This window comes from Malus sylvestris, chromosome 10 (assembly GCF_916048215.2).
Source record: "Malus sylvestris chromosome 10, drMalSylv7.2, whole genome shotgun sequence".
In the NCBI taxonomy this organism is placed as follows: Eukaryota; Viridiplantae; Streptophyta; class Magnoliopsida; order Rosales; family Rosaceae; genus Malus; species Malus sylvestris.
In genome coordinates this window covers 23,376,028-23,403,963 of record NC_062269.1, presented here as the reverse complement: position 1 = coordinate 23,403,963, position 27,936 = coordinate 23,376,028, and the positions used below count along the sequence as shown (strand labels likewise).

Sequence of the window (27,936 nt, the reverse complement as noted above, 5' to 3'; positions counted from 1 at the left end):
AGAAAGCAAGACTTTTTCAAGGATGCCTAGTCTTTTTTCTTTAGTAGAAGTCGGGAAGTTTAATTATTGGATCAACGCAGGTTATGCACCGGCGTTTGATGTTAGAGCTTAACCAATGAGTAGTTTACTACTCATCCAACATTATTGGATTAAATACTTCCACCAAGCACATCATACGGATTTCAACCAATCGCGCAAACGGTTTCACTGGATATACTTTTAAGAAAAGGAAACAAACATTATTGAAAACTGGGTAGTTGAATCTTTGACTAAAGTGATGGACTTTTTCATATATGTTCAACATATGTAATTCATCAAAGCTTCAATTCCAATCCCTTCCCGTAAATTGTGTGTAGATATATAGTGGTAGTTTAGAGCTAAGAAACACTCACAAAAAGATGGAAGAGAAACGAAGAGAGTTGACTTGGGAAGAGGAAGAGGAACATGCCAAGGTGGATGTGTGGAAACATTTGTTGAAATCGGGTGGTAAAATGTGGCTTTGGGCTCGGAAGCTGAAGCAATTGATAGCCATGGAAGCCCCTTGACACTCTTAGAGCTCTCTTCTGCTCTAAGTTGTGATCCATCTCACCTTTACCGCCTCATGAGGGCACTAATCCACCGCAAAATATTCAAAGACCTAAACACAACCCAAAAAGGTTCCAGTGGTTATGCACAAACACCTTTGTCTCGCCAGCTACTAAAATCCGGAGAAATTAGCATGGCCGCACTGATCTTGATGGGGAGTAATCCGGTAATGATGGCACCATTGCTAGGCCTAAGTGCCCGAATTCAAGGAAACACTAGCAATCCAGCGTTTGACGAAGTACAAGGACCTATGGAGCTTCGGCGCAACCAATCCTAGGTCACAGCTGGCAATAGATGATGCTTAATACACGAATAGTTAAAGAAGGCTCTGTTTTTAGTGAGAGACGCTTGATTGATTCGGGTAACTCTGATTAGGATCCTCTGGGGTTTCTTGCAGTAGCAGTGCATCTGCATTCGAAAACATGGGCTGTTAAATCCATTTGGATATATGAAACTGGAAAGGAAGTTCAAGGGCGGCTGTTTAAACGAATTACATAAGATGTTTTGGTTGGGAATATGTTTATACACCAAATCTGGAGAAATGAATGAAGCTGTCGAGGAATTCTTACGCGTTTTATTTTCCTCAAAATAAGGACCTCAGGTGAGCATCACTACAAAATTAATACCGGTTACAAGAGGTAGCCTGTTACCTAATATTGATTGAAGCATCAAACCCAGACAGATTGGCTGTAGAAGTCAAGGCTGCCGTCCTCTTGTGCACCTTGTCCATTATTTCCTTGAAAACATTCTTCAAATTCGATGAAACGTGTCAGCATAACTCCCCTGCTGCTTTCGTACATGTGATGGATCGATGTTGCAAAAAAATGGGTATAACAAGCTGCCACCCACATCTTTCATCTCCATTCTAGTATATGCACAAGTTCATCCCAAAAACCAAGTGCCGTGAGGAAGAAGCACAGTTTTTTTTTGAGAAAATGATCACCAAAAGCTTGGATTTCCCGACTGCTTCCACAAGGGAAGACGTAATTCAACCTCCTCATGACTTGTGTTGGTGAGAATATTATCTTGAAGTAAAAAGAAGCCTGAAGATGGTCAATAAATGTTTTTGCGGGTGCCCTCACTCTTAAAGTGAGAAAGACATCATCTTTTGCTCAAGGAGGGTTAACAGCAAAAGCAGCCATATGTAGTTATAAGGGAACTTATTTACCACACCCATGCTTACTTTTGACATTTGTGTTGAATAAATCCAAGGAGATTCAAGTAACATAAATAAACAGTGATGTGTCGAACGAGAAAAGATCTGCAGGAATCATTTCCTTACTTGTAATTACCTGCAATTCCACAAGTAAAAACATGAAAGTTAATGTGCTGTTGGGGTGTAGCTATATTCGCAATGAGAAATGGTGGACAACGTGAAAAAATCTGGATGGAATATTGTCGAAGTTAATGCTAGTTGAATCGTTTAGCAACACTAAGAAGAACCAATACCCTGAGGAAAGAAGCTCTCCTGCTTTATCTTCTGTTTTTCCTCCTTTGCATTCCATTGCTAAGAAACTGTCTCAGTTGATTGCTCTTTTTTATTTTTCTTCCTGTAGTGCCTCAGTGTAATGCAAAGATGCTAATAGAATAGCTTAGTACCTGTTCCAAATAAAAAAACATGTAAGTGTCTTTCACATAGAATGTAGCACGCTAGTCTGTTCTTAAGAATTTAAATTCAATTGCAATTGTCAACTATGTATATATGTGTAAAGGGCATTAAAGCTGAACTTCAAATAAATCGATCTTTCTTTCTTTTAAATTCTTACGTTGGAGAGCCGAAAGCTTGAAACAAAGAAGACCAAACAAGCAAGAACTTTGGCTGCCACAGCTTTTTCACTGCAATTTAACATGTTTGATCTTGCACTAACAGTTTTTTTTTCTTTTCATTGTCTGTGGAAGTACATCGTCTTCTTGTTCCTCATATGAGCTAAACATTTCACTTCCACTTGCATCAAACTCTTCACGCCGTCTCTTACAAATGTTTGTCGGGGGACTCATAAGCCTGTTGCAATTTTTCAGTTCAATTCTTCGGAGAGCAAAGAGACGCTCGATTGATTCAAGAAACTTTTCAACTGTTCCATGTAACCAAAGATACTTCAGATTTTCCATAGGCTCCAAGATTTCTGGAAAGTCTTCAAATTTAAAGCTACCAGTGAGATCAAGTTCCTCAAGATATTTCAACTTGCAAATGCTCGTTGGGGACTCATAAGCATGTTGCAATTTTTCAGTTCAATTCTTAAGAGACCAACCAGATTCTCGATTGATTTGGGTAACCCTTTAACAGCTGTTCCATTTAACCGAAGATACTTCAGATTTCCCATAGGCTCCAAGATTTCTGGAAAGTCTTCAAATTTAGAGCTACCAGTGAGATCAAGTTTCACAAGAGATTTCAACTTACAAATGCTTGAAGGGAGAGTCAGAAGACTCTTGCAATTTTTCAGTTCAACTCCAATTCGGAATCCACAGCGATGCTTGATTTTTTTAGGTAACTCCCCACCAGCCCTTTCATTTAACCAAAAAATAGAGTCCAGATTTTCCATAGGCTCCAAGACTTCTGGAAAGTCTTTAAATTTAGAGCAACCAGTGAGATCAAGTTGCCCAAGATCTTTCAACTTATAAATGCTCGCCGGGAGACTCAGAAGCCTGTTGCAATTTTTCAGTTCAATTCTTTGGAGACCAAAGAGACGCTCGATTGATTCGGGTAACTTTTTAACAGCCGTTCCATTTAAGCAAAGATACTTCAGATTTCCCATAGGCTCCAAGATTTCAGGAAAGTATTCAAATTTAGAGCAACCAATGAGATCAAGTTGCCAAAGATATTTTAACTTAAAAATGCTCGCTGGGAGACTCAGAAGCCTGTTGCAATTTTTCAGTTCAATTCTTTGGAGACCAAAGAGACGCTCGATAGATTCGTCTAACTCCTCAACAGCCGTTCCATATAAGCAAAGATACTTCAGATTTTCCATAGGCTCCAGGATTTCTGGAAAGTTTTTGAATTTAGAGATACCAGTGAGATCAAGTTGCCCAAGATATTTCAACTTACAAATGCTCCCTGGGAGACTCAGAAGCCCGTTGCAATTTTTTAGTTCAATTCTTCGGAGACCAAAGAGATGGTCGATTGATTCGGGTAACTCTTCAACAGCCGTTCCATTTAACCAAAGACTCTTCAGATAACCCATAGGCTTCAAGATTTCTGGGAAGTGTTTAAATTTAGAGCTACCAGTAAGATAGAGTTCCCCAAGACATTTCAACTTAAAAATGCTCGCTGGGAGACTCTGAAGCCTGTTGCAATTTTTCAGTTCAAGTCTTTGGAGGCCAAAGAGACGCTCGATTGATTCGGGTAATTCCTCAATATCCGTTCCGTTTAAGCAAAGATAGTTCAGATTTCCCATAGGCTCCAAGAGTTCTGGAAAGTCTTTAAATTTAGAGACACCAGTGAGATCGAGTTCCGCAAGATATTTCAACTTAAAAATGCTCGCTGGGAGACTCTGAAGGCTGTTGCAATTTTTCAGATCAATCATTCGGAGACCGAAGAGACGCTCGATTGATTCAGGTAAATCTTTAACAGCCGTTCCATTTAACCAAAGATACTTCAGATTTCCCATAGGCTCCAAGATTTCAGGAAAGTCTTTAAATTGAGAGCTACTAGTGAGATCAAGTTCCCCAAGATATTTCAACTTAAAAATGCTTGATGGGAGACTCAGAAGCCTGTTGCAATATTGCAGTTCAATTCTTCGGAGACCAAAGAGACGCTCGATTGATTCAGGTAACTCTTTAACAGCCGTTCCACTTAACCAAAGATACTTAAGATTTCTCATAGGCTCCAAAATTTCTGGAAAATCCTCAAATTTAGAGCTATCAGTGAGATTAAGGTCCCCAAGATATTTCAACTTAAAAATGCTGGCTGGGAGACTCAGAAACCTGTTGCAATTTTTCAGTTCAATTCTTCGGAGACCAAAGAGATGCTCGACTGATTCAGGTAACTCTTTAACAGCCGTTCCATTTAACCAAAGATGCTTCAGATAACCCATAGGTTTCAAGATTTCTGGAAAGTCTTTAAATTTAGAGCAACCCGTGAGATCAAGTTCCTCAAGTGATTTCAATTCACAAATGCTTGTTGGGATACTCAGAAGCCTATTGCAATTTTTCAGTTCAATTTTTCGGAGACCAAAGAGACGCTCGATTGATGAGGGTAATGTTTCTATTTTTGCCCCCGCCATCACTAATACCACTAGATTTCGGGGAAGCTCCCAAAACTTGGCAAGAGATAAGCATCCCTGTAGACCAAAACCAAGCGGTAGTTTCATCTTACAATTGTTGCTTGGAAGATTCTCAAGGTATTTACAACATTGAATATTCAAGTACGAGATCTTTTCGTTATTCCAAACTGATGAAGGCAAGTCCCGTATAGCAGTATTTGATAAATCCAAGTATTCAATGTTTTCTGGCAAGTCCGGAAGACATTTGAGACTCGAGCATTCTCCAAGGTCAAGATGAGTAAGTTTGTCAAGACATTGTAAAGACGAAGGTACTTTAACCAAACTTCTACAACCAAATAGATTTATATGCTCTATTTTTCTACTTTGAGAGAGATCTGGAACTTTGGTCAGTTTATCGGAGTGATGAAGATCCATCACTTTTAAGTTCCTAAGATTCTGTAACAAATTAAAGAGGTATTATAAGACTTAAGGACTTAGCCAGAAAAAAGTTTCCAAACGACAAAGTTTATACAAGAAACAAGTATATATACCTGGTCTTTATTCCAAAGTTGCTCAACTTTGCAGCGGCCCATTCGAATCTCAACAAGATTTTCTGGAGAAAATTTTACTGGTAAACATTTCAAAGGATATTCCTCCCAGCAAAGATATCTAAGAGGATTGGGAAGAGAAACTTTAAATTTGCAGTACTTCCCAAAGCTAGAATTCATGACAGTAAGTAATCTTAGATTGGACATCTTTTTGAAGTCTGCAAAATCCAAGTGTAGCTGTCCAACCTTAGACCCTTTAAAGATTATTGCTTGAACAGTTTCAGTTCCCTGTAGACATTCAAGAGCAAAGTATAAATGTGAATATATGCAAATGCAAACAAAATTTAATCAAAACTACATTTGTATGTTATGTATCTGACTAGTTCATTATAAATGAACTTTTCATATACAAGTGTCTATTTATAGAAAATTCAAGAACTTTTTTATATATTTATTTTCTGAAGAAACTGATGCATTTGGCTCTTACACTATTATTTTTCAATACGTGATAAATATCCTCAGCATCGAACAACCTACTGCGTCTTCCAGGCTCTTCAATACATTGTTCATGAACAATTGCCCTACCCATTTCTTGTACCAAATCATGCATCTCCAAGCAGTTCCATTTTGAAATTGATATCAGAGACTTATCAATGAGAACTTTAATTCCACCCTCAAAGAAACCACGAACATCTAACATTTTTTTTGCAGAATCTATTGTCGTCCCCTTATAGAAACATGCAATATCAAGAAATATCTCCCTTGCATTTCGTTCTAATCCCTCGTAACTTAGTCTCAACATGTTCTCAATTTCTTTATTGGGAAATTTTTTCAACTCATTCCATTGATGTTCCCAGTCTTTACTGTTGTCGCAGTGAAGGAATAAGGAACCCAAAATCTTGAGAGCTAATGGCATCCCTCCGGCATAATCTACCACCTTCCCTAACAACTCTGCACAACGTGATTCAGTAGAGTTATTTTTGAAAGCATGCAAATGAAAGAGCTCAAGAGATTCTTCCCAACTTAATCCCTTAACCTCATATATCTTGTCAACACTTCTCTTAAGTAGGCGCTTATCTCTAGTTGTTATAATGATTTGACTTCCGGGGCCAAACCGAACATGATCACCTAGTAGAAGTTCTAACTGCCTCGAAGCATTCACATCATCTAGAACAATGAGGGCCTTTGTACGGCTGAGCCTTTCTCGAACAGAAGTTGATCCTATAGTTGGAGTGCTGATATCAAGATCCTTTTCCTTTAATATCTCACGAATTAGTACATTTCGCAAGTAGTTCAGTCCATGTTTTTCTGACTCCTCCCTAACGTTTGCAAGGAAACAAGAAGCTTCAAATTTAGAAGAGAGTCGGTGATATACAGCATCTGCAAGAGTTGTCTTGCCAATACCACCCATGCCCCAAATACCAACAGTACAAACATCTGGGGAATCAATGCACAATAACAATTCTATTTGCTTAATTTTTTTTTCAATTCCAATCAGGCCCTTCAAATCACTTGATGATATTCGTTTCAATTTTGTCAAAATATCTTCAACAACTTTTTCAATGAAATTGGCCTCCGTCCTAGCAAATGTGAATATCAACAACAAACAATATTAATAAGTGTGCCTTAACGAACCTTTTTGATAAAAATGGTTGGTAGAAATTGGTACAAGTTGCAGAGTTAGTTACCCTGTTTTGTTTGAATAAACAAACCCGGACAGATTGGCGGCGTCCTTCAGAGCATCTCTCCACTTGCACACCTTCGTCACTCCCTCCACACTGTCCTTGAAACGTTCTTTGTGTTGAACAAATGCATCTTCATAACTCCCCTGCTGTTTTCGTATATGCGATGGGTCGATGTTGTAGAAAATTGGTATAACAACTTGTCCATTTTTTTTCTTGCAATCCAATATATGCACAATTTCATCCAAACACCATGTGGAAGAAGCATAGTTCTCTGAGAAAATGATTGCCGAAAGCTTTGATTTCTCAATTGCTTTTAGAAGGGCAGGTGCAATTTGATCTCCTTTCTCAAGGGTGTCGTCTATGTAGGTTTTGATCTTCTTCCCACATAAAGCAGCATAAAGATGGCTGGTAAAAGAATTGCGGGTGTCCTCACCTCTGAAACTAAGAAACACATCATACTTCAAAGCATAAGGGGAGATAGCAGCAGCATCCAAAGAAGCAGCAGCCATATTCATAGCCTGAAAACCCACAAATCAAAAGTACCGATTAAATCTCCTAGGCTAAACTTATGGCCTCATTTCATATAGATTGGATTGGAAAGACTAAGCAACTATTTTCAAGGTATGTTGAAGGTAGAAAACTTATCCATTCCAATCATCCCCACAATCATAGGATTAAAGAGGAGAAGTTTCCTTCTAAACCCCTCAAAATGGAACATCATTCTGGTAACCCAAATCATTCTCCTCTACCTTCGATATAACTTAAATTTAGAAGGTTAGTAATTCAAATTCAATCCTAGCCACAAAACGAAGCATATGTGTATGAGTTTTCATAGCCTTCAAATCCTTACATATTCATATAACATGCAAATTAACGATCGTTAAAAGAGGTCGCACTTGGTGCGATGACAAGTGCCTTCGCCCATGAGCGGTAGGTCTCGGGTTCGAGACTTGGGAGCAGCCTCTCCATAAATGGGGGTAAGGCTAGCCGACATTCACCTCTCCCAAACCCTGCGTAAAGCGGGAGCCTTGTGCATTGGGTACGACCTTTATGCAAATTAACGATCGTCAAAAAAGAAATAGTACAACCTATGATATTGGTTTAACAGAGAATCGTCAAAAAAGAAGTTGCAGAGAGAGAGACTAATTGCCTGATCAGGAAATATAAATGTTAAGAGATAAATTATAAACTGAGAAGCAAGATTGCCTTACCTATTAGGAAGCAACAGATTGGTGCAGTTGCAGAATCCAGATGCTGGCTAGATCAGGTTTTAGCAATTCTATCCGCATGGTTGACTATATGAACGAACGAACAGTCCAGGTCTTTACCCAATCATTCTGCTAATAAATTTTCAAGCCTTTGCATTGCCCATAATTTCATTTTGTGATTAAAAAAAAACCAAATTTTCCTTTCACCATCTTATAGAATATGGAGGGTTCTGTTAATAGATAATTCAGAACTCCTTTGAATGTCCTTTTAAAATGACTGAAAACGGTTTTAGTGAAAATGTTTTTAGAACCAATCTTTAGTAAAGATGCAAGTAAATCTTGGATAAACACTTAAAGTGCTTTCTATAATAAGCATATAACTGGTGCTTCGGGAAGCTCATAAGTGGTGCTTGCAGAAAACACTTTACGTACTTTTGGAACCCAAAAATATTTTCTCTAAAAGTGATTTTAGTTATTTTAAAAACACATCCAAACGAGCCATTGGATACTAGTTAAAAGTATCTCCAAAGATGAGTAAAAAAAAATAACACATCAACAATAACAAGTAAAAAAGAAAGTATTAATGTTTTTTAATTGAAATGTCAATTCTTATTTAACATGATGTAGATTAACAATAAAGATGGTTGCTGTCAAATTTAACACCAACTTCATATTTATTTTAGTGATTAATAGATGTTCTTTATCATTTTCATTATTATTTTTTGTTCTAAAAACACTTATCAGGTAGAGAACAAAATTTAAATCCTTTGAAGATGCTTCTAAATAATGATACAAATAGAATGGACGAATAACATTTTTGTTTTAAAAACTAAAAAGGGGAAATCGTTTTAAAAAGTGCCCTTGGTATTAACGTGCCCTTGGTTTCTCAAATAAGTGTAGTGTAATATTGTATTTTCAAGTTTCCCGTCCCAGTAGGCATGTTTGCTTTGTGTAGTCTGCTTGTAGTCTTCGAATGGTTGCCAATCAAATTAGTTGAAACATGTTGTGGTTGATATTTAACTTTCTTTGGCAATAAGCATACTTTCGGAAACCCTAATTCTCTCAGTTTTAAGATATACCTACATGTAACCTTCAAATTAAACAACCAAGTTTCGTGTTTCAATGTCCTTAACGGGGCTGAACCGATGGATAAAAGCTTTCGTAAAAGTAGGGAAACGTAAGAAGAGGCAAAAGAGAGGTTTCTACAGTCTGGTAATGATTTTAATTTTCTGATGTGGGATTCACTTTCAACCATGAGCATGCAAGAGAGAGAAGGTCGACTGGCTGGCTAGGTCAAATCAATGTTTTGTTGGAAAATATTAGTATTTAGATTTATTTTAATGAATATAATTTTGGGCCTAACCCGTTAGTATTAGGATTTCGTTTCCTTGCCTATTAGGGTTAAGTTAGTTTTCTATATATATGATACTTTGTAACTCTGTAGAATAACAAGTTAGTCGGGATGTAATCTCTTGGGGTTTTGTAGCCATTTCGGCATTCTTGTTTATTTAATAATATTCTTATTATTTTGTAGTCTTGTTCATGGTGCATTCTGATACAACAGTAAAAGACGAGTCTTCAACTAATATTTTACTAAACTCCCAAAACATCTGCCTTAGCACCTGCATCTTTTGGTGTTAGATCTTAATTAACTGAGGTTTTTTAACTTTAATACTTCAAGAAGTTTGAAATTTAAAATAAGTCTGGTGTTAAATTACATATTTATTATAATCCTTTGATGTGTCCTTAATTCAAAATAATTAATGTACATTTTATTTAATGTCTCTCATTAAATATTTAAATTTAATATTGTTTTTTTTACCAAAAAAAGAGTTTTTTAATTTATTAATTTTATTTAACATTCTTCAAACTTGAAAGACTCAATTAATGTACCTAAATGTTAGTACCAAAATGTGTGTACCCAAATGTATTATATTGAACTAATGTATTTAAATGTTAGTACCGAATTGTATGTACCAAAATATATGCACCAAAACGTATTATATTAAATTAATGTTGTGTGTACTGAAATGAATGCACCGAAATGTATTATAATGAATTAATGTACATAAATGTTTATATCGAAATGTATATACCAAAATGTGTGTACCTAAATTTATGCATCGAAATGTATTATAATGAATTTAATGTACCTAAATGAAGAAGACAAAGTACATCGAAATACATTGTATAACAAAAATTAGTTTATCTAAGTGTTTACAACACAATATATTTCAATAAATGGAATGAAAATGAAAATTATAATGAAATAAAATTAATACATTAAAAATTAGGAAGAAAAAGAGAAATAGTTAAAAAATCAAAATATAATTAATAAATGAGGTTATTAATGTATCAAGGGAATAAAATTATATTTTGATCTTACTCATATTTTAATCTAAAATTCATATTTGCCAAGGATTGAAGTGAAGTTTTCTATTAAGAATATTAGTTTACACTAATACAGTATTGGCTCAGACCTTCAACCTTAAACCAATCGTTGATCAAGCACCATTTGATAAAATACTTTATCGAAAAAAATTGAGATGTATAAGCAAGGCCAAACCTTCAATAAATTATATTGGAATTAATCTCTTCACACAAATTATTTACACTGCTAATTAAGATCCTAAGAGACCCTCTCTCTCTCATACACACAGAGATGGGGGATTAAGAGGGAGTTAACTTTGGAAGAAGTAGAAGAAGAACATGCCAAGGTGGAGATATTGAAATATGTGTTCGGATTTGTTGAAATCGCGGTAGTAAGATGCGCCATTAAACTTGGAATAGCTGAAACAATTGAAAACCATGGAAGCCCTTAACACTCTTATAGCTATCATCTGCTCTAGGAAGTGATCCTTCTCTCCTTTACTGCGTTATGAGGGCACTAGTCCACCTCAAAATATTAAAAGAAAAACCGACAGTCCAATCAGGCCCCAAAGGTTATGCATAACACCTTTGTCTCGCCGGCTACTTAAATCCAGAGAAAAAAGCATGGCGACACTGATCTTGCTGGATAATAGTTCGGCAATGTGGTCACCGTGGCTTAACATAAGTACCCAAATTTGAGGTGATATAAACAATACCGGGTTTGACGAAGTACATGGTGGGGACATATGTTTTGAGGTTGTTTGGATTTCCAAGCCTTTAGAGTTAAGTTCCTTGTTTTTAGGTTTGCTTCAAGTAGTGGTTAATAATCCCTATTCTTGAGGGACAAGTTGTTTAGTTGATTTTAATCTCTAGTCATGTACCACGTAAATATGACTGTTAGTATGTGGGCTGCATTGCTTTATTTTCAGTTTCCTTTGTAAGGGTATTCTTGCCATTCGTATTCTTCAATTCAATAACAGAAATTCTCCCAGCTATTGAGTACAATTTAGACTTTTATCATGAGTTTTATCAAGTGTTCATTCTCGGTTCTAACATCTGGTATCAAAGCCCCATCACGGGGCCTGATCAAAAGTTTGAAGCTTAGAAACTAGTTTTATTGTGAAGCAGCAACATCGTGGCCACTGAAAGCAGCTTTATATAACCTGCAATCCCATGATTCAATGGACACTATGATCACTGGAGCATGCTCATGGAGAAATTCTTGTGCTCCAAAGAATATTGGAGGTTGGTGGAGATTGGGATCCTTGCAGCAGTAGAAGGTACAGATCTCACTAATGCACAGAAGAAGACAGTGGATGATCAAAGGCTGAAAGATTTGAAGGCAAAGAACTATATGTTCCAGGCCATTGATTGTTCAATTTTGGAGACAATTACGAAGAAAGACATTGTAAAAGATATATGAGGCTCTTTGAAGCAAAAGTACCAAGGGACAACATGAGTTAAGCGTGCACAGCTACAAACTCTTAGCAAAGAGTTTGAGGTACTCTACATGAGAGTTGGTGAATCAGTGAATGAGTATTTTGCATGAACCCTCATCATTGCCAACAAGATAAGGATCCACGGAGAGCAGATGGGAGATGTCGTGGTCATTGAAAAGATCCTGCAGACTATGACACCTAAATATGATTATGTGGTGTGTTCTATTGATGAGTCTAATGACTTGGATATCTTGTCCATTGATGAACTTCAAAGTAGTTTACTGGTACATGAACAAAGGATGGGAAGACATGTTGTGGAAGAATAAGCGCTGAAGGTGACTTATGATAATCATCCAGGAGGAAGAGGCGGATGTGGTGGTTACAGAGGAAAAGAAAGAGGAAGGGGTAGGTGTGTGTTCGACAAATCTACCCTAGAGTGTTACAACTGCCATGAGCTAGGACATTTTACAATGGGAATGTCCAAAGAAAGGTTAAGATTCAAAAGCCAATTACGCAGAGACTAAAGAAGAGATGTTGTTGATGGCTTATGTGGATGTCAATGAGGCTGGCATAGATGAATTGTGGTTTCTGGACTCGGGTTGCAGTAATCACATGCGTGGCAAGAAGGAGATCTTCTCGAAGTTTAATGACAACTTCAGGGAATCTGTGAAGTTGGGTAACAACTCGAGGTTAGATGTGCAAGAGAAAAGGAATATGCATATGGAGGTGAATGGAATCATGCAAGTAATCACTAACATGTTCTATATGCCAGACCTAAAAAATAATTTACTTAGTATTGGACAGCTAAAAGAAAAAGGTCTGACAATTATCATGCAACATGACAAGTGCAAAGTATTTCATCTTGAGCGGGGTCTGATTATGGAGATAGCAATGGCAGCCAAAAGAATGCTCATTATCTTGGCTCGTTCACAACTTTGGGAGCAAAGATGCCTTATCTCTATGACAGAAGACCAACTATAACTTTGGCATCGCAGATACGGACACTTAAGTTGGAGTCGTCTGAAAATTCTTCAACAAAAGAAAATGGTGAAATGATTACGAAAGCTTAAGGCTCATGTGAAGGTATGTGAAGATTGGTTGGTAGGGAAACAACAAAGAGACCCATTTCCAAAGGAAAGCACATGTAGGGCATCAACAATCATTTAGCTCGTGCATGCTGATATATGTGGGCCAATAAGTCCTATGTCAAACAGCAAGAAAAGGTACCTCATTACCTTTATTGATGATTATAGTAGAAAGACATGGGTGTATTTTTTTGGTAGAAAAATCAGAAGCCTTCGCTACCTTCAAGAGTTACAAGGCTAGGGTTGAAAAAGAAACTGGTGTATGTATAAGGAGCTTACGTACAAATCGTGGGGGTCAATTTACATCACAGGAGTTCACAACTTTCTACAATATACATGGCATTCAAAGGTAGCTAACATCTACATACACTCCCCAACAAAATGAGGTTGTGGAAAGGAAGAATCGAACCATTATGAATATGATTCAAAGCATGCTTTTAGAGAAGAAAATTCCAAGGACTTTTTGGCCAAAAGCAGTCCATTGGACCATTCATGTACTCAACAGAAGTCCAACATTGGCAGTAAAGAGCATGACACCTGAAGAAGCTTAGAGTGGTTCCAAACCATCAGTGGAACACTTTAGGGTTTTTGGATGCTTGTCACATGTTCATATCCCTGATAGTTAGAGGGTTAAGCTCGATAGCAAGAGTTCAAAATGCATCTTACTTAGAGTCAGTGAAGAATTCAAGGCCTATAGGCTATTTGATCCACTATCTAAAAAAATAGTTGTAAGTCGGGATGTGGTATTTGAAGAAAACAAAGCTTGGGAATGGGGTGAGAAACACAAGGAGGCGATCATTGTGGATGCAAATTTCTTCCTCCTCGATCTTGGACGATTTTGCACCTACAAAACAATTAACACCTTAGGTTAAGGCCAAGAGCCTCACGCGCCCACGATGAATGGGGGGGGCTTTGGCCGAAGAACCTCCGATGCCAAAGTTAGAATTTAGAGAGAAAGAGTGTTTAGAGAATTTTGGGATTTTTGCCAAAGTGTTGGAATTGATTTTTTGGTGAGAATAGGTGCCTATTTATAGAGTTAGGAGGTGGCTAGGGTTTTTAGGTTTAATTAGCCAATTTATTATGATTAATTGGCTAATTTAAACATAAAGGAATGTTTTGATGGTTATGGGTTTAATTGGCTAGCTAATTAGTGTAATTAAAAAGGGAAAATGGTGGAAAAGGTAGAGAATATGATAGGCTCTTTTTGGATGGGAATGGCCGGCCCTTGGTGTGATTTTGGGGTGATTTGGTGATGTAATTAGCCTTTAATATATTGATTATATTAATTGGTTGAGGATGTTATGGAATGTTTGAAATAAATGGCTAATTGAATAAGGAAAAAATGAGGTAAAAACATATATGAAATAGGTTTTGAATTGTTACCAATTTTGGGTACTTCTGACTTGGTTGATGGATGATTCTCCACTGCTCGCGTGTAGGAGACCCGGTATGCCTCGAGGGTATTTTTGTCCTTTTTGTCCAAAAAACCCACGTGTCGCCTTGTGAATATTTTTGGCTCCACAAATGCCCCCACACCTGTTGGGCTGCTCGCAGAAAAGGGCGGCAGGTGTAGAGATTTTCTTGCTTTAGGAAACTTAGGACTGCTTCCTATTTTGATGTAGATTCTCTCTTTAATAGGAAATTAGATCCTTCTAGGAAAGGGAAATAAATTTCTCTCAAAGCCTATTTAAGTCCACCTTAAGTGGGTTATTAAATCAACTTTGGAGAGCGATTTATTCTACCCTACAAGAGAGAGATAGCTTAGAGGATATTTGTTCCCCCTCCTCTAGCAATCTTATACATCTTGCCCGTGCAAATGACCGTCTTTCGTTGCTTTCTTCGTCTTCCTAGTGCCGCACCAATGTAAGAAAAATTTAATTTTTCTTGCCTTATTCTTGGATAGTGCTATTGCGGGGTAGCCGTCGGGGTGGTGCGGCACGTCGGCTGGCAGGGGCCAGGAGCTGGCTCGGCATGAGCTGAGGAGATGTCGTGGCAGGGACCACTGCTTGGGCAGCTTGGCTTGGCTTGAGCCAAGGGCAGCTTGTGCAGCTGGGGTCGAGGATTGTGGCGCTAGGGCACAATGTTAGGCGAGCCGCATGGCTCATGTCCTTTGGGCTCTTGGACCTGACTCGGGCCAGGCTGGCGATTGAGAGAAATAAGGAGATTGCGGGTCTCATGGGCTGCTGGAATGTTGGGCATGCAGGCCTTCTGCCTGCTGGAATGCTGGGTTGAGCTCCCTTGCTGAGTACCATGAATGTCGTTGGCTGCTTAGTCTTCTTTGTTGAAAGAAAGGTGGGCTGCTCCAGAAAGATGAGGTAAAGAGGATCAAGGCGGATGCATTGGCTCGTCTGATCGCTGTCGTGGAGCTTACTATGAATGAAGATGGAAAGAAGAGATCTTCCCCGCCTGCTCATGAGATGCCTAGTTAAGAAAAAACTGAAGACTTCTTCTGCTACTCATGAGGGTCCGCTTGCTACCGAGAGGTATGTGATTGACATAACTTCTTCTAATGGGAAGAAAAATAAGGCTGCTAGATCTGAGCATGTGGCGTCTTCCATGTTGAGAATGGCTAGTACAATTGTGGATAAGATTGCTCAGCGTAAAGGTTTTATCATGCCCCCAGTGCCGAAGTCTGTACCAGGACGTTCTTTGGGAGCCAAGTCCGGTTTACCTTTGTAGAGACTTGCTATTATGAAGAGTGGTAAGGTGGACTCTGCTGCTAAAGTGGCGCCAAAGCCTGCTCCCTTTGCTGCTGAGATTGATTCGCCTCATATTCAAGATCTTAAGCTTGCAATTTCTGAGCTTTGTTTCGCTGCTTATGCTAAGAAGGGAGTAGATGAGCTGCAGCGCGTCTGTGTTAGTCTGCTTAAGAAGAATGAGCAACTGAAGGGTGAGAATGATGGGTTTGAGGTTTTAAGACCTTCTCTATTTCTCCGAAAGACTTGCTTGCTTTTACTTTTAAGGCTTCCATTGGTGAAGTAGTTGGAGAAGTTAGTGCCCAGACTGGGGCAGCCGGGGGTGAAGCGCCGGATGATGCCGTTGCTAAGAGTGTTACGGCTGTTGAAAGTGTGGCGACCGAGTAGTCGTGGGATGTCCAAGCTGCTGTAGTGTAGTATTTTAGGTAGCCTTTAGGATTTTCTTTGTTTTTCCTTGTAACTCTTGTTTTGCTTGAACTCATTCAGCCTTTGCTAGTTGTTTATAAACATGTTTTCCTTCGTTTTTCTTCATCTTCACTTCTTTTGTTCATGCCCTAACCTTTAGACTTGATAGACCAGTGGCAGGCATGCTACTTTTTTATAAGCAGACAAGCTCGCGTAGCCTATGCAGCTGTAGGTGTTGGTGTAGAACTTTGCAAAGTTGTTAGCCATAGGGTTGGCAGCCGGATGCCTTACTTACAGAAGAAGACAAGTCCGCGTAACCACTAGGCTGTTAACCTTGACTTTCTTCAATTCCGTAGGTTGCGTAGCAAGTATCACAACACTTTAGGACTTGGTGTAGGTTGTTCCGCGCTTAGCAGAGGTGAAGCTTATCGACTACGTAGCATGTCGGCAGTGGATAAAACTTCGTATATGCGCGCTAGCTTGTTTAACCTTTCACAAGAATGTGCGGTTGTATAAGTCTAGCGTGGCTTTACTGCTCGAAGGGCAAGCCGTAGGCAGTCTTCCGGAATCCGTAAGCTACCTTAGTGCACTCGGTAGCAGCTTTAGGATTCCAGGGCAGCCGTCCATCGGATGTACTGCGTAATGTGCCCTCTCCGTCTCTAGGGCCCGGTTCCCCACGGATTAGGCCAAGAGACCCAAAATCCTTCAGTTAGCTAAGCCTTGAAAAAGACCATTGCGGCTACTTCTAGGAATCCCGGCGCAAGCCATCGTGCATCTAGTTATACTAGGGCAGCCAGGCTCATCCACGTCTGGATATTCGGAGTGTAAAGTTTATCCTCCCGTCTTGGAGAGCTGACCCATATGGGTGTTGGGGAATTGGTTTACCCTATCGCACTGGAGAGCAATTAGTTTACCCTCTCGCACTGGAGAGCATGGTTGGTCCCTCGGGGGGCGCAATTCCTGCGATGGGTCCCTAAGAAGGGCACAATCTTCTTTTGAAGTGCTGGAGTGATCACTTGTTGTAAGCATGCAGCCGAGCCAAGTTGTGATTACTTCTGAATTCCTCATTGAAAAACGAGTGAAACGAACGAGAACTTAGCTGTAAGGTAGGAACTGCATAACAACTGGATAGTCATCGACTTGTGAGGTGGTGCCCGTCGAGCTTCTTAAGTCTTCGGGCTTTGATGTAGTCGGAGGTCACACTTGGTACTTCTTCAGATTGTAGGCGCTCTACTACTTTTCGATCTTTTTATCGTTTCATGGTAGCGGGGGTATAATTACTTTTGCCGCCTATTCTGCTGAGCTTGTACAGACCTTCCTAGATGAGATCCATCTTTTTAGATGTTTCGGCTTGCCTATTGCCTTAAGGATATCTCGGCATGGACATATGCTGCTTGATGCCATATTTTTGGAAGAACTTCCCCAAATCTTTGCCCACGAATTACAGGCCGTTGTTGGTGACGATGGATTAAGGGATGCCAAATCGGTACATGATGTTCCTCCATATGAAGCGATATATGTCCGTCTGAATCGTGGTCGTCATGGGCTCTGCTTCCACCTATTTGGTGAAGTAGTCGGTTGCCACGAACCACGGCTGCTCGCGAGCCTTTGTAGTTGGATGCGCCGTTGACATGCGAATGCCAGAAATCTTCATTGAGGGAATATGTGCGGCTAAAGTGTGATCGACTGCCTTCGGGGCATCGTTGGGCCGAGTTGTTACGTTCGTCAGAAAACTTTGCATCTGCCAGGGTCTACGCCTTTATCGTCGCCGGTTTGGATTCGGCGAAATAGTGCGTCATGATGATGACTGCAGGTAACTGTAGAATATAGGTAGTCGGGCCCCCAGCTCTTCTCGCATGATGGTAGAGCTTATTGCTACTTTAGATACCGTCAAACATGCGAATAAGTCCTCCGCTGCTTCTAGGGAGGTGATGTCGGGTACTTCTTCAAGTCCTTGAATGTGCATTGGCGAGCCTCATCCCAAAGTGCATGCTTCTCTGCTAAAGCAAAAGAGTCTGCCAGAGTTAGATCTTCTTTCATGATCAATTTTCCGAATAGAGGGTGGTCTGCGGGAAGTCCTTTTTGGAAGGCTGCTCTAGCTATCGAGTCGTTGCATCCGACTATTTTTGCCTTCTCTACTTTGAACCTCCTCACATAGTCGCGAAGCGACTCCTTTGGGTTCTTCTTGACGTCGAACAAATGGTCAGACTTCTTTTTGATCGAGCGATAGGATGAATATTCTTTGGTGAAAACCAAAGAAAGTTCGTAGAAATTCTGGATGGATTGTGGCGGCAGGGTGTAGAACCAATCTTGCGCCTCGCCTTGTAGAGTGGTGGCGAATATCTTGCACATGAGATCATCGTTGTTTCGATAAAGGATCATTGCACTTTGGTAATGTTTTAAGTGTCTCTCCGGGTCTTCATCCCCTTTGAAAGATGTGAAATGTGGCATGCTGAACTCGCGTGGAGGCTCTGCCTGCTCAATCTCCTCCGTGAAGGGTGACCTGCTTATGTTGGTTATGTTCCGTCGTAGTGCCTCGTCGGTGACCTCGTTGCGTTGGAAATCATGCAATCGCTTGGTCAAGAGTCTCTCTACTTCTTCCTGAATTTGCCTTTGTTGGGGTAGCGGAGCTCTCGGCTGCCCCCAGTCATGACTTGCTGGTCTAGGCTGTTTTTCCATGTGTTTGGCTCGTCTATGCCGCGGATGCAGTGCATGTGATGTGTTCCTAGTAGGCGAGCGAGTTCTTCGCATGCTGCTGGTTGAACTTGAGTTGGATTGAGTGACTGCTTCTCTCCGTCCGTCGTGCTGCCTACTCTGATGTGAGGTGGAGGATGCTCATTGTGGGCTTAGCTGCGAATAAACACTTTGCCCGGAAGGTTGTTCATGTTGACTATCGGAGTATAACCCCAACCGTGAATGTATGCTCCTCCGTGGGCCTAGTCGAGAGTGCATGCTCCTTCGCGCTCTAAGACGGGAATGTACACTGCCCAAACGTTCGGCTTGTGGCTGCTTGCCGGGACGTTGCTGGAAATGTCCGTCTGCCCTTGTCCTACTTCGGGATACCTCGTCCGGGGCACGTTAGATCCCAATGTGTTGCAAAAGTTGATTCACCAAGGTTGTCTGTTGTGCAAGGGCGCTCGTCAACTCTATGACTTGTCGAGACAAGTGTTGTTAGCCATTTGGATTGGAAGAGCTTGGAAGGAATGCGCCTCTTTGGGCAGTGAAAGGGTGGTAGACTTCGGGCGCGAGATTTGAGTTGGGAAATGTCAAACCCGCGAAAAAATGTGGTGAGAATGCCCCCGGTTCGATGGTAGGTCCGGATGGTTGAGATAGTCTTGGGCCGACTTGGGCTGCTTGGAAAGCCACTGGAGCAGGATAGGCAGTGAGAGTGGGCTGCTCGTCGGGAGCAGGCTGGGTCATGAAAGCAGGCTGCTTGGCAGGAGCAGGCTGGGCCATGGGAATGGGCTGCTCGACGGAAGCAGGTTGGGCCATGGGAGTCGGCTGCTTGACGGAAACAGGCTGGACCACGAGAGTGGGCTGCTCGTCGGGAGCAGGTTGGGTCACGAGAACAGGCTGCTTGGCAGGAGCAGGCTGGGCCACGGGAGTGGGCTGCTTGATGGAAACAGGCTGGACCACGGGAGTGGGCTGCTCGTCGGGAGCAGGCTGGGTCACGAGAGCAAGCTGCTTGGCAGGAGCAGGCTGGGCCACGGGAGTGGGCTGCTTGATGGAAACAGGCTGGACCACCGGAGTGGGCTGCTCGTCGGGAGCAGGCTGGGTCACGAGAGCAAGCTGCTTGGCAGGAGCAGGCTGGGCTGCGAGAACAAGTTGCTTGGCGGGAGCAGGCTGGGTCGCGAGAGCAAGTTGCTTGGCGGGAGCAGGCTGGGCCACGGGATTGGGCTGCTCGACGGAAGCAGGCTGGACCACGAGAGTGGGCTGCTCGTCGGGAGCAGGCTGGACCACGGGAGTGGGCTGCTCGTCGGGAGCAGGCTGGGTCACGAGAGCAGGCTGGGCCACGAGAGTGGGCTGCTCAACGAAAGCAGGCTGCTCAATGCGCGGTGCATGTGAATGCGAGGCTTGGGCTTGGGTCCACGTAAACTTGGATGACACGGCTTGGATTGTGGTCTTGGCACCGTGAGCCTTGGATGGCACGGCTCGGGCCGTGGTGAAGGCTCCATGGACCTCGCCACGAGTGGCTACCGAAGTAGCCACCGCGGTGGTTCCCATGGTGGCCGTGGTGAAGGCACCATGGACCTCGCCGTGGGTGGCTACCGAGGTAGCCACCGCGGTGGTTCCCATGGTGGAAACTCGTGGTGGTGATGCCGCTCCCCTTATTGTCGCATTTTGCCTCACGGATCTCTGGGCCGTGGTGAAGGCTCCATGGACCTCGCCACGAGTGGCTACCGAAGTAGCCACCGCGGTGGTTCCCATGGTGGCCGTGGTGAAGGCACCATGGACCTCGCCACGAGTGGCTACCGAAGTAGCCACCGCGGTGGTTCCCATGGTGGCCGTGGTGAAGGCACCATGGACCTCGCCGCGGGTGGCTACCGAGGTAGCCACCACGGTGGAAGCTCGTGATGATGATGCCGCTCCCCTTATTGTCGCATTTAGCCTCACGGATCTCCGCAATCCCATTTCTTGAACATTAGAATTTTCACTTGTGGAATTTTCTAAATTTCTAGCCATTATATTTTGCTTATACGTTTTATCAAAGAACCTTTGCAAGTAAAAAATTCTAATAATAAGAACGTATGAAAAATATTCAAATGGACTAGAAAATAAAGAAAAAACATTTTTGTGCGAGAGTCTTCTACGAGTATGGATTTCAGCTCTCAATGAAAGCACCAATTTGTGGATGCAAATTTCTTCCTCCTCGATCTTGGACGATTTTGCACCTACAAAACAATTAACACCTTAGGTTAAGGCCAAGAGCCTCACGCGCCCACGATGAATGGGGGGGCTTTGGCCGAAGAACCTCCGATGCCAAAGTTAGAATTTAGAGAGAAAGAGTGTTTAGAGAATTTTGGGATTTTTGCCAAAGTGTTGGAATTGATTTTTTGGTGAGAATAGGTGCCTATTTATAGAGTTAGGAGGTGGCTAGGGTTTTTAGGTTTAATTAGCCAATTTATTATGATTAATTGGCTAATTTAAACATAAAGGAATGTTTTGATGGTTATGGGTTTAATTGGCTAGCTAATTAGTGTAATTAAAAAGGGAAAATGGTGGAAAAGGTAGAGAATATGATAGGCTCTTTTTGGATGGGAATGGCCGGCCCTTGGTGTGATTTTGGGGTGATTTGGTGATGTAATTAGCCTTTAATATATTGATTATATTAATTGGTTGAGGATGTTATGGAATGTTTGAAATAAATGGCTAATTGAATAAGGAAAAAATGAGGTAAAAACATATATGAAATAGGTTTTGAATTGTTACCCATTTTGGGTACTTCTGACTTGGTTGATGGATGATTCTCCACTGCTCGCGTGTAGGAGACCGGGTATGCCTCGAGGGTATTTTTGTCCTTTTTGTCCAAAAAACCCACGTGTCGCCTTGTGAATATTTTTGGCTCCACAATCATGGTTGATCTTGAATAGACCAAAGATGTATTGGAAGTATGCCCACAAAGCCACTCATTTGATGTAATAGCTTTTGGAATACTTATTGTATTAAACTATTATATGTTTAATGAAGGGCAAAGCTTATTGTTAATCACTATTTATTGTATCATGTGTTTAAGCAATAAGGGAATCCAAGGAAAGTATTTAATCTGAGAGAAGTAATCTAAGTAAGTTAGATTAACAAGACCTTTCTCTTATGTTCATTCCAAAAACATTCCTAGCCATAGGATTGCCAATTGGGCATTGACAATCCACTAAGGTTAATATGTGTTATGTCAACTCAAGCGTGAGTATGACTAGTCTCAAGTCATTTAGTGTTGGACACTAAGACAAACACGTAGGTGCTTGAAAGGGTGATCAAGTACACTGAACAACGATAAAAAAAGAGTTCGAACATACATGTCATGTAAGAACTTGTTAGTTGCAATATGAAAAGTAGTCCTTTGACCTGAGGCATCATATATGTCTAATGATTAGGTCCTTGATCTTTGATCATGTCAAATGCATTCCATCGAGAGTGTCCACGGCATTGTTGGGGTCAAGATATCTAGTCATGTAGGCATATAAATGCACAACAAGAGATCTCTAACCTTCCATGGTGGAATGAGAATACTCTAAGATATGATTCGGGAGTCTTTGGCAAAAGCATATGAATATGACTTAGGAAGTTTGTTTCAAATCATATTCAATTGAATCATATAAAGAAGTATCACATTGGATAGTAGACATAAAACAAATTATCACTCAAACAATGTGATTAAGAGTATTGTATTAGAGAAGGATCGTATTGCATTGTAATTGTAACTGGATAGGTTCTCCAACCACTTCTACTTAGCTTGGGTACCCATGACATACTGCTAGGTATCACTCATGGTTTGTGGAAGCCCTGAAGATTAGCAAACACTAATCTTCAACAAAGGGAGAATTGAAATGTTGTTTCAATTCACAATCGATCGTTAAGAGTAACAATTGCCCACTGCGTCGCTAATTGAAACCTAGTGGATCGTACACCGAGTAAGGATGAAAGTGATTAAATATAAATGAGATGGATAAGCGATTAAATGGTTTAATTGAGAATTGTGAAGATTAATTAATTAGTTAATTAATTTTACGAAAGGTTCGTATTGGGCTTTTAAGTTGGTGTTGGGTTTCGGGGCCCAAAAGTGTTTTGGTCCACAAGGCCCATTATGTTTAAGTTGTATGACAACTAAAACAAAATGGGCAATTAGCCTAATAACAAAGACAAGGCCGGCCATAAGGGTGAGTGGATGCAAACTTGAATTAATTACAAGTTTGCCACTCACATGTGATGTAGTATAAAGTCAACTTTATAGCTTTTTCTCATTAGGGTTTTCTTGAAGAAAAGAAGAGAAACACCTTCTCTCTTTTTTTTTCTAAAAGGAGGCCGGCCACTTAGGGAAGAATTAGCTAGCAATCTTTTCTTCTATAAGTCATCCATTTCATCTTCACACCTCATCCTTAGTGTGGAGACTTAGAGACACCAAATCTTTGGTGTTCTTGGACATCATTTCCTCACATCCTCAAGGAGCAAAGGAGCATCAAAAGGAAGAAAAACCCAATGAAGATCCAAGGAGCTAGGAGGTGACTTGAAGGCCCTCCACTTAGGTGAATCCCTTGTGTAAACAAGGATGAGCTTCAAGGGTAATGAATCTCTAAATCCTTCCCTCTTTTTAATATTGTTAAAGAGTCTTGTGGTTCACCATTCACTAGGCTTTGAAAGTCATGGGTTTTATAATTTTTTTTAATGCATGCCTACTTTAATGTGTTATTAGTTTGCATATGTGTTCATATGTTCTCATATGTTCTTAGTTAGGAAAAAAATTTTCCTTCAAGATGAGAAAGAGGATACATGAGATGATGCAGATGTGAACCTCATCGAAGAAGAAGCATTAGATAGTGAAGAATCAGATGAAAACAATCACCTATCAAAAGGAGATTCCTCTCATGACTCACCAAATGAAGCCACTTCCAATGACGGACGAGTTAGAAAACATTCGGCATGGATGAGAGATATGTGAGTGGAGAAGGCCTTTTTGAAGATGAAAACATGGCTCATTTAGCTTGGCTTGTTGACAGTGATCCTATCACTTATGAAGAAGCTGAAAAGAATGCAAAGTGGAGGAAAACTATGAATTTGGAAATTGAATCCATAGAAAGAAACAACACATGGGAGTTGATCAAGCTAGCATCAGGAGGGAAAATGATTAGAGTTAAATGGGTTTATAAAACAAAGCTTAATGAGAATGGTGAAGTGGAAAAATACAAGGCTTGCTTAGTTGCAAAAGGGTACAGTTATGAAGTGGATTATGCTGAAGTGTTTGCACCTGTAGCTCGCTTAGACACAGTGAGAGTTATACTTTCACTTTGAACCTAGAAAAGTTGGTCAGTTTATCAGCTAGATGTCAAGTCAGCGTTCTTACATGGAGAATTAAGTGAGGAAGTGTTTGTTACACAACCTTCATGTTATTAAAAAAAAAAAGGGAAGAACATAAAGTATACAAGCTTAAGAAGGCCTTATATGGACTTAAACAATCTACTCGAGCTTGGTATAGTCATATAGAGTCTTACTTTATTAAGGAGTGGTTCAAAAAGTGCCCACATGAACACATTTTGGTCGTTAAAACAATGGATGGAGGTAAGCTGTTAATTGTACGTCTCTATGTTGATGATCTTATTTTTTTTTCTGGAAATGATGAGTCTATGTTAAAAGAGTTTAAGTGTTCTATGATGATTGAATTTGATATGACTGATCTTGGAAGAGTGAGTTATTTTCTTGGGATGGAAGTGGTGTAAAGGTTAAAAGGTATTTATGTTGGCCAACAAAAATATGCTTAGGAAGTATTGGAAAGTTTCAACATGGATCAGTGCATTCTAGTGCATAATCCTAATGTTCTTTGTTTTAAGCTGACGAAGGATGAGGATGGGGTCATGGTTGACATCACTATGTACAAACAAATTGTGGGGAGTCTTATGTACCTGATTACCATACGACCTGACATTATGTTCGTTGTGAGTTTAATTAGTAGGTATATGGAACGTCCCACTGAACTCCATCTGCAGGCAGCAAAGAGGGTGTTAAGGTATTTGAAGGGCACAATTGATTTTGGGTTGTTCTACAAGAAAGGAGGAAATGAAGATCTCATTGGTTACATGGTTAGTGATTACGCTGGTGATTAAGATAACATGAAGAGTACTTCAGGGTATGTTTTTATGCTGAGTTCAAGAGCAATCTCATGGTCTTCGAAGAAACAACATGTGGTCACATTATCCACCACTGAAGCTAAATTCATTGCTACAGATTCAAGTGCATGTTAAGCAGTATGGCTAAGAAGGATTTTACAGCAGCTCAATCATAAACAATGCAGATCCACGTTTGTTTTTTGTGATAATAGTTCAGCAATGCTCTCAAAGAACCCAGTAATGCATGGTTGTAGTAAACATATAGATGTTCGTTTCCACTTTCTTTGTGATCTCATTAAGGATGAAGTCGTGGAATTGGCTCAGTGTTCTACTCAGAAGCAAGTTGCAAACATTATGACAAAGCCTTTGAAGTTAAACATGTTCTAAAATTTGCAGGAGTTAATGGGTGTTTGTTTACTTTCAAGTATAAACTGATTGTTGTTCGTATTCAGTTTAAAGGAGGATGTTGAAGTTGTTAGGATATCCTAGCCGTTAGAGTTAGGTTCCTCGTTTTTAGGTTTGCTACAAGTAGTGGTTAATAATCCCTATACTTGAGGGACAAGTTGTTTGGTTGATTTTAATCTCTAGTCGTGTACCGCATAAATAAAACTGTTAGTAAGTGGGTTGCATTGCTTTATTTTCAGTTTCCTTTGTAAGGCTATTTATTGCCATTCATGTTGATGCACAAAATCAGTGAGGACTTTGGTACAACAGAAGTGTTAAGTTTATGACCTTCGTTAGATTGTTCTGGTCACCAGTGTGGATAAGTATGTAAATGGATAGAGACAGGGAAGCAAACACAAGATGTATGTGGTTCACCCAGATTGGCTACGTCCACGGAGTAGAGGAGTTCTCATTAATTGTGAAGGGCTTACACAAGTACATAGGTTCAAGCTCTCATTTTGTGAGTATTAGTGAATGATTTAGTACAAATGACATTAGGAAATATTGTGGGAGAATGATCTCCTTTTATAGAAGAGAGTTTCTAGCTTTGTTCTGACATTGACACGTGTTGTGTTGTGATTGGATTCTAATGTTGACATGTGTCGCACTATGATTAGCTTCTGATGTCGACATGTGTCACGCTATGATTGGCCTCCTGGTTGGAGGGAAACTCTTCTGCGTCATTGACGGTATAACGTTGATCGGTGCTCAATAGTTTCAAGATTGGTCAAGTATGGTACAAACAGTGCTCCCCTAAGTTCTCGAGTGAAGGAAGCTCTTAGGTTAGGGACTTGCAAGATCCAAGCTGCTGAGTAATCACAAAACTTCTAAGTACCGAAGTGTGGTATCATTTTCAGTTGCCTTATTTATCTCATAAGTAGATGTGACATCTTCTCTGGAAGTACTTTTCCTCTATCTAGGGTGGTATCTTTAACCGGTGGAAATGCACAAGATAAGGTATCAATTTCACTTGAAGTTTACTTGTAGTTTCAGGCTTGGTCAAGCATGATACAAACCATTATTAAGAGTCCACAAAGTCGCCGAGCTAGGAGATCTGCCGAAAGAGGTGACATACAAGGTAAGCAATTAGAGTTCCAAGCAATCAGTCCAGATCAGAAGTTTGATTTCGAGTTCCGACTGATTGTTCTCATTCTCCCTATCTTGCAGGCAGCAAGAAGGATAAAGAGAAGAAAAATGAGAAGAGATGATATGAGATACTTTTGCTTTCGAAAAAGTAACTTTCCACAAGCTTATTCTTGAACTGGGCTGGAGAGTTTTCTGGTTTCCTCCAGAGTATAAGGCCGACTAAAGAATTTGAAGGTCAAAACAAGTCCATCAAATCTAGAGTACGTTTGACCCTGATGATATGAGATACTTTTGTTGTTGACAAAGTAGTAGATGTGGCATGGCGAGGCTTTGCTCTTTGGCGATGGTGTCAGCGAAAGGTTATTGAAGCTTCTCGAGCTATTTGAATAAGGCAACGATGTCGAGCTTGGATTTGACTTAGACTCCTCTGTCTGGATTATGCAGTTCTGCAGGGAGGGTGTCGTGCTATAGTGATCTATTCCAGCTCATCGTTGAACTTTCTGCTTCAATCTTTTGCATCACAGAAGTGGTGCACAACCTTTGCATTTGAATGGTCATTCAGAGTACTACTTCTCAGCAACTCATCCATGCTTGGCAACTTCAGTGTAAAGAGCCAATATTGTATCAACTGTTCTGAGGTATTTACCGAAAGAATTCACGACCTTGACAACAGTTAAGGATGAGTACTCGAGAACAATGCTAGGTGAGCAACCAGGCAAAGGTTCCGGGTAATCAGCTCCAGATCAGAAGTTTGATTTCAGGTTTCGACTGATTGCTTTCTTTCTCCTTGTTTTGCAGGTAAGAGCAAGGGCAAAGGAAACGACAGAGAAAAAGCATGATATGGGATACTCTTGCTTTTAACCCTGATGATATGAGATACTCTTGCTCTATTGTGGCTTGTTTGCAGAGGTATTATCGAGGGGAAAAGAAACTGAGTATTTCAAGAGACTCTACTGAGAGTGCCCTCTCGGATGTGAAGAAAAGTTGAGCATTGTTTTTTATTTGCAGGTTTGCTTGGCTGTGGATGATGGAGGTTGACATATATAGGAATTGTCCCAACAGCGAGTAGTAACATTGTTCCTTTACCCTTCTCGGTCATAGCAATGTAGTGGGAGTTGCAAGATTCACGTGTTTTAACTTTGTAAGAGCACTTTGAAAAAGTGGTATGTGGTATCTGGAAAGCTAATGTTGCGTGTGAAGATTGTAGACAAATTTTATCCAAGGAAATCTAGCTCTCGAAGTTCAGAAAGCGATGCCTCTTTGGTTTTCGAACAAGCAATCCTGTTGGGGATCTGGCTTTTGAGATTTAGAGAGCGGTGCCTCTTCGATTTTTGAGAAAGCAATCCTGTTGTGAGTCTGGCTTTCGAGAT

At 40.6% G+C, this 27,936-nt stretch overlaps 1 protein-coding gene and 1 pseudogene across 1 annotated transcript; one reads left to right on the top strand and one right to left on the bottom strand.

The window, feature by feature from the left end:
- Positions 1 to 264: 264 nt before the first annotated feature.
- Positions 265 to 8,361, bottom strand: LOC126587275 (disease resistance protein RUN1-like). The gene is made up of 8 exons (XM_050252315.1): positions 8,229 to 8,361; positions 7,021 to 7,535; positions 5,820 to 6,912; positions 5,336 to 5,620; positions 2,352 to 5,240; positions 2,035 to 2,184; positions 1,236 to 1,877; positions 265 to 993 (listed from the first exon to the last, which is right to left on the bottom strand). Exons 2-5 carry the CDS (start codon positions 7,530 to 7,532, stop codon positions 2,763 to 2,765), a joined length of 4,368 nt encoding a protein of 1,455 aa, XP_050108272.1. The 5' UTR covers positions 7,533 to 7,535; positions 8,229 to 8,361; the 3' UTR covers positions 265 to 993; positions 1,236 to 1,877; positions 2,035 to 2,184; positions 2,352 to 2,762.
- LOC126587282 (acetylserotonin O-methyltransferase-like) overlaps positions 399 to 27,936 on the top strand; it is a 37,174-nt pseudogene continuing 9,636 nt past the window's right edge.